Source organism: Eptesicus fuscus, chromosome 7 (genome assembly GCF_027574615.1).
Source record: "Eptesicus fuscus isolate TK198812 chromosome 7, DD_ASM_mEF_20220401, whole genome shotgun sequence".
Taxonomy (NCBI): Eukaryota; Metazoa; Chordata; class Mammalia; order Chiroptera; family Vespertilionidae; genus Eptesicus; species Eptesicus fuscus.
In genome coordinates this window covers 5963461-5978591 of record NC_072479.1, presented here as the reverse complement: position 1 = coordinate 5978591, position 15131 = coordinate 5963461, and the positions used below count along the sequence as shown (strand labels likewise).

The window sequence follows — 15131 nt, the reverse complement described above, 5'->3', positions numbered from 1 at the left end:
GGTTGCCTCCCACTCTCGCCCTGACTGGGGCCTGGCATTTGATCCTGCAACTTAGGTATGTGCCCTTGACCGGGAACCAAACCCTTTGGTGCTTGGACCGACGCTCTAACCATTGAGAACATGGGCCAGGGTTGTAATGCATATTTTACATCTATAATTATACTAGAGGCCTGATGCATGAAATTCGTAGGCCTCCCTTCCCTCGGCTGCCAACACCGGCTTCCCTCGGCCACCAGCATGCATGCAGAACCTGGGCTTCCCTCGCAGCCCTGGCTTCGTCCAGAAGGATGTCAAGTGTACTTAGCATATTATGTTTTTATCATTATAGACTAATGGCCTGGTGCAACGAAATTCATGCACATTAAAAGGGAATTAAATTAGAGGAAATATTTTAATATTGCTATTTTCCCTTTCTCTATAATAGAAGTGTCAGAGATGAAAGAAAATTAGTAAAATGTATATGAAACTCTCCTTTCTGCAAGAGTCTGGGATGCACCACGGTCCCCAGAGTCAAGTCCCCACCCACCTGTGTGCGCATCAAAATCACGCGAGACCCAGACCCGGCCAGCCCCTCCCCCTGTCAAGCCCCTCAGGGCGGGTGGTACAGCCTCAGGTCCCCTGTCAAGCCCCGCCGGCTGGGGGGTGCAGCCTCAGGTCCCCCGGCCCTGACATGAGAGTACGAGGGCATGACAATCATTTTCTTATTAGCTCTTTATTGTATAGGATATGGTAGGTAATCTCAAAAACTACAAAGGTATGATAAATTTTTACAGGCTATACTGGATTGACTTTCTTGGATACTTAATGATAGTAGGACATTTTTCATAGCTTTGCTTATTGAAGAACTAGAGTCTTGGTCACGAAATTCATGCATGGTTAGGGTCCCTCGGCCTAACTGGCGATCAGGGCTGATTGGGGCCTTCCCTTGTTCTGCGCCACCCCCTGGTGGTCAGCGCACAGGGACAATTTGCATATTAGCCTTTTATGATATAGGAATAGAGGCCCGGTGTGTGAAAATTCATGCACTGGAGTGGGGGGTGCCTCAGCCTGGCTTGCCTCCTCTCTCATCCCGGGAGCTCTCAGGGGTGGGAGGTGACTCGGCAATTAGGAGAAGGCGACGTCCTGGACACTGCCATCTTTGAGGGCGTGACAGTCAATTAGCATATTCCCTCCTTATTGGCTGTGGGCACCACTATTGTTGAGGGCAGGGCAGTCAATGAGCATATCCCCTCCTTTTTGGCTGTGGCTGCTGCCATATTTGAGGGCGGGGCAGTCAATTAGCATATTCCCTCCTTATTGGCTGTGGGCGCCGCCATATTTGAGGGTGGGTCAGTCAATTAGCAAATTCCCCCCTTATTGGCTGTGGGTCCTGCCAACATTGAGGGTGGGCCAGTCAGTACATTCCCTCCTTATTGGCTGTGGGCTCCACCATCTTGGTGACCTTGTGAGGGTCAATTAGCATATTCCCTCTTTATTAGATAGAATTTCTCTTAGGAATATAAGTTGATTTTATATTTTAGATTTCTCCCAGTAAAGTAATTATGTGATAGTTTTGTCGCTCTCAATGTTGGTTGCACAATGGAGTCATCTAGGGAGGTTAAAAAAAATACTGATGTCTGGTCCACTTGCTAAGACATTTTCATTTATTATTATTTTTTATTTAAAAAAATACATTGATTTCAGGGAGGAAACAAGAGGAAGAGAGAGATAGAAACATCAGTGATGAGAAAGAATCATTGATTGGCTGCCCCTTGTACACTTCACACTGGGCATCAAGCCCGCAACCTGGGCATGTGTCCCTGACCAGAATCGAACTTGGGACCCTTTGGTCTGCAGGCTGATGCTCTATCCACTGAGCCAAACCGGCGAGGGCAAGACATTTTCATTTAATTGGTCTGTGGTTAAAAGGTATTTAAGTAATTCTAATTAGCAGTCAGTTATGGTTGAGAACTAATTGTGTAACTATTTCAAATCATTTTAGTAATATTTGATATTTTTTAAGATAGCTAAGTGTTATTTCATTGTGCATCTATACTAATAAAAGAAAGATGCAAATTGACTCTACTTTTGCGACACCCACCAGCCAATCAGTAGTGAGTATGCAGATTAACCCAACAAAGATGGAGGGTTAATTTGCATACGCAGGCACAGAGTGGCCAGGTCCTGTGGGTAGTGTGGGAAGGCGGAAAGGCTGCTCTGGGCCGGAGCTAAGGCAGAAAGAAAGTTCCGGAGAGGCTCAGAGGAAGGCGCCAGGATCACTGCTCTGGTTGCTCTGGTGAGTTCTCCGGCACTGAGGCAAGGTGGCCATATTGCTCTCTTTTAGGACAATTCGTACCTACCAGGAGTGTCTCCAACTGTTGGCATCCCTCCTTGTTCTTTAAGCTACAAAAAGCAGCAGCTGAGTTTATTTGAAGTCTGCCCTGTCATGTGTCCATGATGCTGGGCCCTGAGGGAGGTGAAGGCTTTGTGCTCAAGCTCCGTGGCCTGCCCTGGTCCTGCTCTATTGAGGATGTGCAGAATTTCCTCTCCGGCTGCATAATTCATGACGGGTCCGCAGTTATTCATTTCATCTACACTAGAGAAGGCAGGCAGAGTGGTGAGGCTTTTGTTGAACTTGAATCCGAAGATGACGTGAAAATGGCCCTTAAAAAGGACAGGGAAAGCATGGGACACCGGTACATTGAGGTGTTCAAGTCCCACAGAACCGAGATGGATTGGGTGTTGAAGCACAGTGGTCCAAACAGTGCTGACACTGCTAATAATGGCTTCGTGTGACTTCGAGGACTCCCATTTGGATGCACCAAGGAGGAAATTGTTCAGTTCTTCTCAGGGTTGGAAATCGTGCCAAATGGGATCACATTGCCTGTGGACCCTGAGGGGAGGATTACAGGGGAAGCCTTTGTGCAGTTTGCCTCACAGGAGTTAGCTGAGAAGGCTCTAGGAAAGCACAAGGAGAGAATAGGGCACAGGTATTTTGAAGTGTTTAAGAGCAGTCAGGAAGAAATTAGGACATATTCGGATCCCCCTCTGAAGTTTATGTCTGTACAGCGGCCAGGGCCCTATGACCGTCCAGGTACAGCCAGGAGATACATTGGCATTGTCAAGCAGGCAGGCTTGGAGAGGACGAGGTCTGGTGCTTATAGTGCAGGCTTTGGGGGCTATGAGGAGTATAATGGTCTCAGCGATGGCTACGGCTTTACCGCTGACATGTTTGGAAGAGACCTCAGTTACTGTCTCTCGGGGGTGTATGACCACAGATATGGAGATGGCGAGTTCACTGTCCAGAGTACCACTGGACACTGTGTCCATATGAGAGGGCTGCCGTACAAAGCTACAGAGAATGACATTTACAACTTCTTCTCTCCTCTCAACCCTGTAAGAGTCCATATTGAGATTGGCCCTGATGGAAGAGTGACGGGCGAAGCTGATGTTGACTTTGCCACTCATGAAGAAGCTGTGGCAGCTATGTCCAAAGACAGGGCCAACATGCAGCATAGATACATAGAACTTTTCTTGAATTTCACAACAGGGGCTAGCAATGGGGCATATAGCAGCCAGATGATGCAAGGCATGGGGGTGTCAGCCCAGTCCACTTACAGTGGCCTTGAGAGCCCATCTTTGAGTGGCTCTTACGGAGCTGCTAGCTACAGTGGCCAGAAGAGCATGACTGGATATGACTAATTTTATATCTTATAAAGCATTTGAGTTGTTATAATTTTTATAGGCAACCAACAACCAGTGAAAAGCAGTTATTACTCTAGAAGAAGCTGTGGGGACCCATTTTGCACCATGAGTTTGTGAAATCTGGATTAAAAAGTTACCTCTTCAGTGTTTTCTCATACAAACTTTCTTCTGGCATGTGATATTGAGTAAACTAAAACTGTTTTCAGGTTTTTGTTTTTTTCTTTAATATTTTGGTAGCGTATTTCAGGGGGTGATGTTATCTGACTTCAAGTAGTTTTAAGTACATAAAATGTGGATCTTTTACACCGTATCACCATGAACACATTGGGGAGATGAGATTTTTGGGAAACTCAAGGTGCTAGATCCCTAATTCAAAGAGGAACATTTCTCATGTTTGTTCTTTCTAGTTTATTTTCATTTAAAATCTCTTAGGTTAAGTTTAAGCTTTTTAAAAGTTAGTTTTGAAAATTGAGACACATTACTAATACTGTAGGAATTGGTGAGGCCTTGACTTAAAGCTTTCTTTACTGTGATTTCCTTTTGGGTATATATTGGTAAGTGAAATTTGTCAAAAAAATTTTTTTTTGTTAACTAAACTTTTTTCTTAAAGACTTTTTCACAATGAAAAAAAAAAAAAAGAAAAGAAAGGCGGTTCTGGGCCGGAGTGAAGGTGGTGCCAGCAGCTAGGGGAAGGAAGGCCCATTCTTGCACGAATCTTTGTGCGTCGGGCCTCTAGTGTTATTATAATTACCTGGTCCCTACCCCATATGCCAAAACTGACTTTTCTGAACAGAGTCCCAAAATCTGTTTTTTAATTTCTACTTTTTAAGTTTCCCTCTGTTTCTAATTATCCAGGCTTGGAGCACTGGCATTTTGGAAAGAACTTTGTAATTTGGACACATTTGGCTGTGTAATCCTGTTGAACTGAGCAATAGCTGAATGGCTAGAATACATTTATAATCTATCTGAATCATTTTTGGGGGGAGAGGCATAACATACAATTTGTTTCCAATCTATAAGATGACATGATAATATTTACCTTGTTAGGGGTGTGATTCCAGTCCTGTTATGGTTATGATGATAGGGTTATTGTCACATAGAAAGTTAACTGGAACTGTTAATATTTTGTAAGTTCTGAATGTAGTGATTTATTACGAAATGTTAAAATTGAAATAATTTACGTTTATTTTAGAAATTCCGGTATCACGATTAGAGACAAGGAAAATAAAAGTAACCGATAATTGTGCCATTCAGAGTATTTCAATATTTTGATACTTTTTAGTCTGTGCTTTTATGCATACATAATTTGGTAAGATATTACAAAGATTTTAACGTTTTGAAATTTAATCCACTACTTCTCAACACAAATACACTTTTTGTTATCTTACACTATTATGGAACTCCTGTTCTTGATATAGCAAGTATGGTGACAGTGGGAGTGGAGTGCTTTGTTTATCTTGTTTAAAATGATCTTGTTCATCTCAGTATTCAGCCTTTTTCCTCTTTCAGGAATTTTTTCCTCATTGCCCTTTTTGTATAAGACACTGAATTAGTATAACCGCTATACCTACTGTTGGTCTGCTGTGGTTCTTACATGCCCTCTGCTGATGTCTTCCAAAGAATATTTTTGGGCTTTGCACTTGTTAGTAAAAAATTCTGATTCGTTTAAAAGGTGTAAGTGAAAATACAGCTATCATTTATCCTGTTTTTAGTATGTTTTAGTCCTATGTTAAAAACATCTTATCTATTTTAATTTCTGAAGAAAAGGATGCATTTTATTCTCTTGATACAAATGAAGAAACAGGCCCAGGAAGTATATTAATTTTATTAATTACATAGCTTATAATCTTTTATTATAAGGTTATATAATAAAGACATGAATGAGAATAAATTACTATGAATTTTACATTAATATGAATAAATTATTATGTATATTGCCCATAATAGAGTCTATATGCTCATTGGGAAAAAAATACAGAAGGCAAGCTAAAATATTAATGGGTATATTAATGAGTAATCAATATTTTATAGATTTAATGAGGCGTCAAGAAGAACTCAGACGCCTGGAAGAACTCAGAAACCAAGAGCTGCAAAAACGGAAGCAGATACAACTGAGGTAAAAAAACAAATACATTGTAACATAGATGTGAATACACATAGTTCTTGTGTGTTACTAATAAAACATCACTCTCCCATTGTAAACAAATTGTACAAGTTGGAAAATACAAACAAAATTGTCCATTTTTGACTATACTTAGGGATTTATTCCACAAAGTAGCGTATTTTTTTTGTTATTCTTAGGATTTTTTAGCTGGCTATGGACACTTCGATGGCATACACTGTGACTTTACATATGGGGCCTAAGCATTATTGCATACAATTTATTGTAAGAATGCACTGTGATTTACTGCATTATTTTTTAGTTTTAATTTTTTGCCTGTGTATGATACTGCTATGAAATCCTTTATGCATCTTTGTGCTTCTGAAACACCTTTCCATGTACCTGTAATATTTAATTGTGAAATATGAGGTAAATGTTACTCTTAAAAGTTAAAAATCATAATAATTAGGAAATGTTATGAACAAAGCTATGATAGATGAAAGTAAACTTAAAATTTGTTTCTGAAAGTACTATAAAAGTGTAGTAAGTTCTTATATGGGAAGTAAGGTGCTCATGGGAAATAAAAAATAAAGAAGAAAGTAAAAAACCTTGAATGAGTGTGAAGTGTCTTCATAGTCTGGGAATAGGTAGTATTCAGTATTTTTTAGTTTATTTTTTCCAACTTTGTACCTGGTTTGTATATATGTTTACATCTTGCAACTACTCTGATTTTACTCTAACCTACTTATTCTCAAACTAGAGGCCCGATGCACGAAGATTCGTGTATGAATGGGCCTTACTTCCTCTGATGCCGGCACCACCTTTGCTCTGGCCAGAGCAGCCTTTTTGCTCTGGCCTGGAGCTGCCTTTCTGCCTTCCCACGTTGCCCAGAGGCCCGGAGCGGCTGGGGTCGTGTGGAATGCCTGTGTCGGAGCCTGTGTATGCAAATTAACTTGCCATCATTGTTGGGTTAATTTGCATACTCACTTCTGATTGGCTTGTGGGCCTCACGAAGGTATGGTCAATTAACATGTTACTCTCTTATTAGGTAGATTGTAGTACTTGACCAGGCCACACCAGTGTTCTAACTGGGGGAATGGTTAGTAAGTCTCAAACCTCTCCTCATAAACTATAGGGACAGAGCTTTAATAAATTCTCTAGGTAATTCTGGGATTCCCTAAAGCTTCAGAGTCATTATTGTATACAACTCCCGACATGAACTCGTTATATGAGAGACCGTTTTTCTGGCTCTTTCTTGTATCTTCTTTTCTTTTTATGTAAATGTGTTAAAGTCTCTTCTACTTTTACAAAGAAAAAGAATCTTCCCCTTCTATAACAAAAAACCCTATCTGAATTCAGCTTTCACTTACAGTGATACAGTGGAACCTTCATTCCAGCAGGGAAGGGATACGTTCGAAAACTGAAATAATTTTTCCCCATTGGAAATAATATGAATTGTATTAACTTGTTTCAGACTCCAAATGATTGTTTAAATGTTTCTATGTATAGTATGTCTATGTACAGTTCTGTTTATAAACAAACACTTATTTTCTTAAATTTATTGAACTACACTTCACTAGTGTTAAACAAATCATTTTCAACACTGGTTCTAGGGGTGTCTTTCAGGAGGTCAGTATGAGGCATCTTCGCTTTTTCACATATCATTACCTCAGAAATGATGTCACTTATTCCAAGTCAGCAGTTTTTTTACCTTTTTAGTTGCTTGTGATCATTGTTTCTTTCACACCCTTAGCAACATTAGCACTCTTTTTTTAAAAAAAAAAAAAAAAGATTTTTTCTTTATTGCTTTTTAGAGAGAGAAATATTGATGTGATGGGAGAGTAAATCATCAATTGGCTGTCTCCTGCAAGCCCCGAGTCTACAACCTGGGCATGTGCCCTGATTGGGAATGAAACTAGCAACCTGTTGGTGCACTGGGCAATGCCAATCCAAATGAGTCACACTGGACAGGGCAACATTAACACCCCCCCCCCCCGTTTTTTTTGTTTGTTAATATTCACTAGAGCAGTGGTCGGCAAACTCATTAGTCAACAGAGCCAAATATCAACAGTATGATGATTAAAATTTCTTTTGAGAGCCAAATTTCTTAAACTTCTTACAACACCACTTCTTCAGAATAGACTCGCCCAGGCCATGGTATTTTGTGGAAGAGCCACACTCAAGGGGCCAGAGAGCCTCATATGGCTCACGAGCCGCAGTTTGCCAACCACGGCACTAGAGGATATTTTTTTCACTGAGTTTTTTTAGAGAGGGTGGGAGGAAGGAGAGAGAGACAGAGAGAGAACCATCGATGTGAAAGAGACACATCTATTGGTTGCCTCTCTTTTTTTTAAAAAAATATATTTTATTGATTTTTCACAGAGAGAAAGGGAGAGGGATAGAGAGCTAGAAACATCGATGAGAGAGATACATTGACCAGCTGCCTCCTGCACACTCCCCACCGGGGATGTGCCCGCAACCAATGTACATGCCCTTGACTGGAATCGAACCTGGGACCTTTCAGTCCGCAGACCGACGCTCTATCCACTGAGCCAAACCGGTTTCGGCTCTCTCTTTTTTTAAAATATATTTTATTGATTTTTTACAGAGAGGAAGAAAGTGGTATAGAGAGTTAGAAACATCGGTCAGCTGCCTCTTGCACATCCCCTACTGGGGATGTGCCTGCAACCAAGGTACGTGCCCTTGACCAGAATCGAACCTGGGACCCTTGAGTCTGCAGGTTGACGCTCTATCCACTGAGCCAAACCGGTTTCGGCGGTTGCCTCTCTGAATTGGGCCGGGGATTGAACCTGCAACCCAGATAAGTGCCCTTGGATTGGAATTGAACCCATTACCCTCCTGTGCTCAGGCTGATGCTCTAACCACTAATCGACACTGGTCAGAGCAATATTAGCATTATTTATTTTTTTTTGTTTTGTTTTGTTTTGTTTTTTGTTGTCTTTTTTTTTACAGAGAGGAAGAGAGAGGGATAGAGAGCTAGAAACATCGATGAGAGAGAAACATTGATCAGCTGCCTCTTGCACACCCCCCACTGGAGATGTGCCCGCAACCAAGGTACATGCCCTTGACCAGAATCGAACCTGGGACCTTTCAGTCCGCAGGCCGACGCTCTATCCACTGAGCCAAACCGGTTTCGGCAATATTAGCATTATTAATAACCTCCTTATGTTTTAAAATTGTGCTAATCTGTCCATTTGGCCAGTAAGAAAAGCAAAAAACAACAAAACAAAAAAAAACCCCAAGAGAACAAATATAAACCCCCCCAAAATATTCACAGCACAATTTCCTGAGATGTTAACAGGAGATGTTTAGCTGTATATTGACTCACCTGGGCACATTCTCTCCTTTGTTTTTGCTTTGTCATGCTAATGAACCAGCATGAAAATGGTGTCAGTATACCAAAGTTAACAAAAGACATTTTGACAGTTTTTTTCCCCAAGAACAACTTGGTCAAGAACCAGATTGTTTGAAAGATGGGAGAAGTTCAAGTAGCACAGTATGTTTGACAGCTAGGTTATTTATTTATTTGTTTTTTTTATTTATTTAAAATGTATTTTTATTGATTTCGGAGAGGAAGGGAGAGGGAAAGAGAGATAGAAACATCAGTGATGAGAGAGGATCATTGATTGGCTGCCTCCTGCACGCCCCCCACTGGGGATCGAGCCTACAACCCAGGCATGTGCCCTTGACTGGAATCAAACCCGGGACCCTTCAGTCCGCAGGCTGATGCTCTATCCACTGAGCCAAACGAGCTAGGGCAGGATTTTTATTTTTTAAAACCAGTTTAAACTCATCTAATATGACCATAGTAGTTTTTCTTTTCTTTTTTTAATTTTAATTTTCAATTACTGTTTACATTCAATATTATTAGATTAGTTTCAGGTGAACAGCAATAATGGTTAGACCTAACAATCATATGCTTTACAAAGAGTTCCCCCTATATTTCAGTACCCACCTGGTACTATATAGTTATTGCAGTACTATTGACTATATTCCTTATGCTGTATTATACATCCATATGACTATTTTCAGTTTATTATTTTTTAACTAGTGGCCCGGTGCACGAAATTCATGCACTGGGGGTGGGGGTGTCCCTCAGCCCAACCTGATCCCTATGGGCAGTCGGACATCCCTCTCACAATCCAGAACTGCTGGCTCCCAACTGCTCGCCTGCCTGCCTGATTGCCCCTAACCGCTTCTGCCTACCAGTCTGATTACCGCCTGATTAATGCCTAACTGCTCCCCTGCCGGCCCGATCGTCCCCAACTGCCTTCCCCTGACAGCCCGGTCACCCCCAAATGCCTTCCACTGCATATTCCCTCTTTATTAGATAGGGTTTTTTCTTTAGCATATTGGACAGTCCTAACTGGTTTGGCTCAGTGGATGGAGCATTGGCCTGCAGACTCAAGGGTCCCAGGTTCGATTCCAGTCAAGGGCATGTACCTTGGTTGGGGGAACATACCCAGTGGGGAGTGTGCAGGAAGCAGCTAATCAATGTTTCTCTCTCATCCATGTTTCTAACTTTCTATCCCTCTACCTTCCTCTCTGTAAAAAATCAATAAAATATATTTTAACAAAAAGAAACGTTTAAGATTCCTCCATATCTGCCTGGCTGGTGTGACTCAGTGGTTGAGACCCCAGGCTGCCGCTGATGGGAGGGGATCTCTCCGTGGGGGCGCGCACCCCTCCCAGGCTTAGACCCCAGGCTGTCAACCGCTGGGAGGGGATCGCTCCGTGGGGGTGCACCCCTCCCAGGCTGAGACTCCACACTGTTGCCGCTGGGAGGGGATCGGCTCCGTGGGGGCACCCGCCCCTCCCAACCTGAGACCCGCGGTGGGGCTGAGAGGACTGAGCGCCAACACCCTGTGGCTATGGGTGCTGCCATTTTTGTCACGGAGTGGCGGTTAATTTGCATATTACTCTTTTATTAGATAGGATCCTCCCCCAAGGACATGCTTTTCATTGATTTTTACAGGGAGAAGGGAGAGAGAGGAACAGATTGGTTACCTCCTATATGTGCTCCATATGGAGTTCGAACCCAAAACCTGGGTATGTGCTATGACTGGGAATCAAACCTGTGACCCTTTGGTGCACAGATGATGCTCCAACCAACTGAGCAACACTGGCCAGGGCCCAATGACTATTTTGTAACTACCAATTTGTACTTATTAATCTATTCACTTTTTTCACCCAGTCCCCCTCCCTTCTGAAAATTATTAGTCTATTCTCTGAATCTATGAATCTGTTTCAATTTTGTTTATTTTGTTCTTTAGCTTTCACATATAAGTGAACTCATACTGTATTTGTTTTTCTCTGACTAACTCATTCACTTAGCATAATACCCTCCAAGCCTCTCCATGCTTGACAGCTAGGCTTTTAAAATTAGTACCCTACTCTTCATGTGCTGAAGAAATAAATAGTTAAAACGAAAGAGAATTTTGGAGAACCCCAAAGGAGAACCCCAAATAGAGTAAAAACATAACAAATGGCCTAGCTAGTGTTGCTCAGTGATTGAGCATCGACCTATGAAGGTCAGGGCACATGTCTGGATTGTGGGCTCCATCCCCAGTAGGGGGTGTGCAGGAGGCAGCCAGTCAATGATTTTCACCCTTTTTCTTCCCCTCTGAAATCACAACAAAAAAGAAGACAAACATAACAAATGTACCTAAACTATTTCAACTGGAAAATATCACACTGAAAGCAGATGGGGAAGAAAATATGGAATCTAAATAACTTTGGAAAACAGTATCTTGATTGGATACTATAGACCAATGACAAAAAGAACAATATAATGCATTTGGTGTTTTTCACTGAGATGATGTATTAGCAATTCTGAAACTACTTTGTATGTTTGTTTTATCTTTAATCAGGTCTTTATTGAGAATAAATGTATATACTTTTAAAATTGAACACATGACTAAATATAGATAATGAGACCCAGGTTTCTCATTGTTGGAGAAAGAAAGGAGCAGGGCTAAAATTAAAATGATCTTCTGTAATATTAGGATCAGAGGTGTCTATGAATTTTGTAGTATTTAATTTAGACAAATATAGAAATATAGATGTGTGTGTATATGTGTGTGTGTCCAGGCACATTCATTTATTTTATAGTCCTATCTCGAAGCAGTGATGCCTTAGAAACGGTCAGCCAATCTAGTGCCTAGATTTTTGTTTCAAAACATCTTTCTCTAGCCATAGCCGTTTTGGCTCAGTGGATGGAATGTCAGCCCTGGACTGAAGAGTCCTGGTTTCGATTCCGGTCTAGGACATGTACCTTGGTTGCAGGCTTGATTCTTGGCCCGACGTGCGCTGAAGGCAGCCAATTGATATTTCTCTCTCAAAATGATGTTTCTATCTCAATATCTCCCCCTCCCTTCCACTCTCCCTGAAAATCAATGGAAAAATAACCTCAGTGAGGATTAACTTTATTTATTTCTTTACTTTTATTATTACTTTTATCTTTATCATGTTGAGAAAGAGAGTGAGAGAGAGGGGGAGAGAGAGACAGAGAGAGACAGAGAACCACCGTTGTGAGAAACATTGATCAGTTGCCTTCTGGACCTTCAACCCAGGTATGTTCCCTGGCCGGGAAGCGAAGGCAACCTTTAAGTACAAAGGACGAGGCTAAACCAACGGAGCCACTCCTGGGGACTGGCTAGGACTGAAAAGTTTAAGATGAGCCTGGAACCTTTTTGCCAGATAGTAAGAATATAATAAAAATAGGATGGGACGTTGGTTGGGCTTCGTACCAAGCACCAAAAGGTTGCTGATTCCATTCCTGGTAAGGACACGTGCTCTGGTTGCAGGGTCACTCCTTGGTAGGGGGCGTATAGGAGGCAGCTAATCGATGCTCTCTCACATAGATGTTTCTCTCTTCTCTCTTCTCTCTCTCCCTCTCCCTCTCCCTTCTTCCCTCCCTCCCTTCCTCCCTCCCTCCCTCCCTCCCTCCATCTCTCCATCTCTCCCTTTCTCTCTTAAAAATCAATAAAAAGCCTTTTTTAAAAAGAACAAAAAGGTTAGGACATGTTAAAAATAACATGAGTCAAATTGAAGGAGACCCTAATGGCCAAAGTTGGAACAGTTTCAACAACAAAGTAAAAAATGGTAATGATAGATTAAAAAATATTTTTTTAAATTTACTGATTTGAGGGAGAGTCGGGGAGGGAGGGAAGGAGAGAAAGAGAGAAATCGAGAAAGCATCCATTTGTTGTTCTACTTATTTATGCATTCATTGGTTGATTCTTGTATGTGTCCTGACCAGAGATAGAATTGGCATATCGGTACGATGTTCTAAGCAAATTAACCAGGTCTGATAATGTTAGATTTTAAGCTGTAGAATAAATACCCATGAGTCCATATGATAGGAATAAATAAATGAATGAATGAATAAATAAATGGAGGAGAATGGGTGGCACATTTGTTCAGTAAAATTCCAATTAATAAACGCAGAAGGAATGAGAGGGATGAGAAAATCACCAGTGGACAAATACTGCAGTGATGATTGTTACTCATAAAGTCTACTGATGGGTGCTAAAGCTGTTATGCAAAACTTGAGAAACAAGATTTGCATCATCTCAAATTTGTATTATGTATATCTCCAAAAATAGTAAACCTAAAGTGGAGAAACCCAGCAGAACCACCATTACCAAGTGTTAAAGTTTAAGTCATGTGTAATAAGACATTGATACCAAGACCCCTTTGATATGATGCACTTTGAAGAGTAGTGTCATTTCGGGGGGAAAAGGGGACATATGTAATACAATAATAAAGAATTATTTAAAAGAAAAAAGAATAGTGTCATTTCTGTGGTTTTCTTGCCGAAAATGTATAACCTCATGCTAGTCATGAGAAAACATAAGACAGACTCAAATTGAAGGATATTATACAAAATAATCAGTTTTCTTTAAAAATGCCATGTTTATGAAAGACAAAAAGTGAACTGTTACAGACTGGCCGAGACTAATGAGAGGAAATAATTAAATGTAATGTGGGATTCTCGATAGGGTCTTGGAACAGAAGGAGGACATTAATGGAGAAACAGGTGAAATTTGAATAAGATCTGTAGTATAACTGTAGTATTATACCAATGTTAATTCCTGGTTTTCACAATTCTATCATGGTTATGTAAAATATTAGTATTAGGGAATGCTGCATGAGGGATATGTCGGGACTCTGTACTATTTTTGCAGCTTTTCTGTAAGTTTAAAATTAGAAATAAGGGGAGGGGGGAGAAGTACCCTAGGTATTGGGGATTCCGTGGGGAACAAAAGACAAATTCTGCAACTTTGGAACTTACATAGGAGAGAGGCACATATAAATTAGGATTTTCAGATTATTAAAAAGCAGGTGAAGTACACAGAACTAGTATGGAGTACTTATTGAAATTTTTAATAGGTTATTTCGTTTCATAATAGGAGAAATATTGGTTGCTTGACAGAAGTTTTCTGTGTATATGGTTATTTTTCATTGAATGGTTTTTTCATCAATCTTATTTAATATGCAAAGATTTATCATATTCAACCTGAAATTCAGATAACTGTATACTAATAGTAAACTGTCTCAGCCCTGGCCAGTTTTGTTCAGTGGTTAGAGGGTGGTCCGTGGACTGAGGGGTCTCGGGTTAGATTCCCGTCAAGGGCACCTACTTTGGTTGCACGCTTGATCCCCAGCCCCTTCCACTCTCTAAAAAATCAATGGAAAAAATACCAACAACAAAAAATAGGAGTGCTGTTCTTGTACTTTACATAATGCAAATCTCTACAGTGAGGTGATAATTTGATGGATAATCTTCATGCTTGGTTACATTCTAGTAGATAAGTGCAGTGACATATGTGTTAACAAGCTTACCCTGTGCCTGGTGGTGGGGAGTTTCTTTTGGAATTACTGTGATAATACTGATTTAAGAATTTGAACAACTTTTCTTAAAATCAATAGTTTTGTAGCATGTGGCAAGGGAAGGGAAAAAATTGCTATGTTTGGGAAGTTAATTTCATGCTAATAATACTTGTAAGACAAAGCAAATAAAATTAATAGAATAAAACTGCAGAGATTTATCTGACCAGACTGCTATCATGGAAGAAGTATTATTTAGGCCCTGGCTGGGTAGCTCATTTGGTTAGTGTCACTCCTATATACCAAGTTCAGGGTTTGATCCCTGGTCAGGGTACACACAAGAATCAACCAGTGAATGCATAAATAAGTGGAACAACAAAAATTGATGTTGGGGGGGGGGGGGCAATGGAGGGATAAGGACACATGTAATACCTTAATAAAAAAAGAAAATAAAAAAATTGATGTTTCTTTCTCTCTGTCTCTCTTTTCCCTA

General features: G+C 40.8%; 1 protein-coding gene and 1 pseudogene across 2 annotated transcripts in view; both read left to right on the top strand.

Annotated features, from left to right (window-relative positions):
- PSPC1 (paraspeckle component 1) overlaps positions 1–15131 on the top strand; it is a 124906-nt gene that overhangs the window by 48767 nt on the left and 61008 nt on the right. For both annotated transcript variants that reach the window (XM_054718721.1, XM_054718720.1), the window contains exon 5: positions 5716–5800. In XM_054718721.1, the coding sequence (XP_054574696.1) occupies positions 5716–5800 (85 nt within the window). The remainder of the gene's footprint in view (positions 1–5715; positions 5801–15131) is intronic.
- Positions 2423–3681, top strand: LOC129149748 (heterogeneous nuclear ribonucleoprotein F-like; annotated as a pseudogene).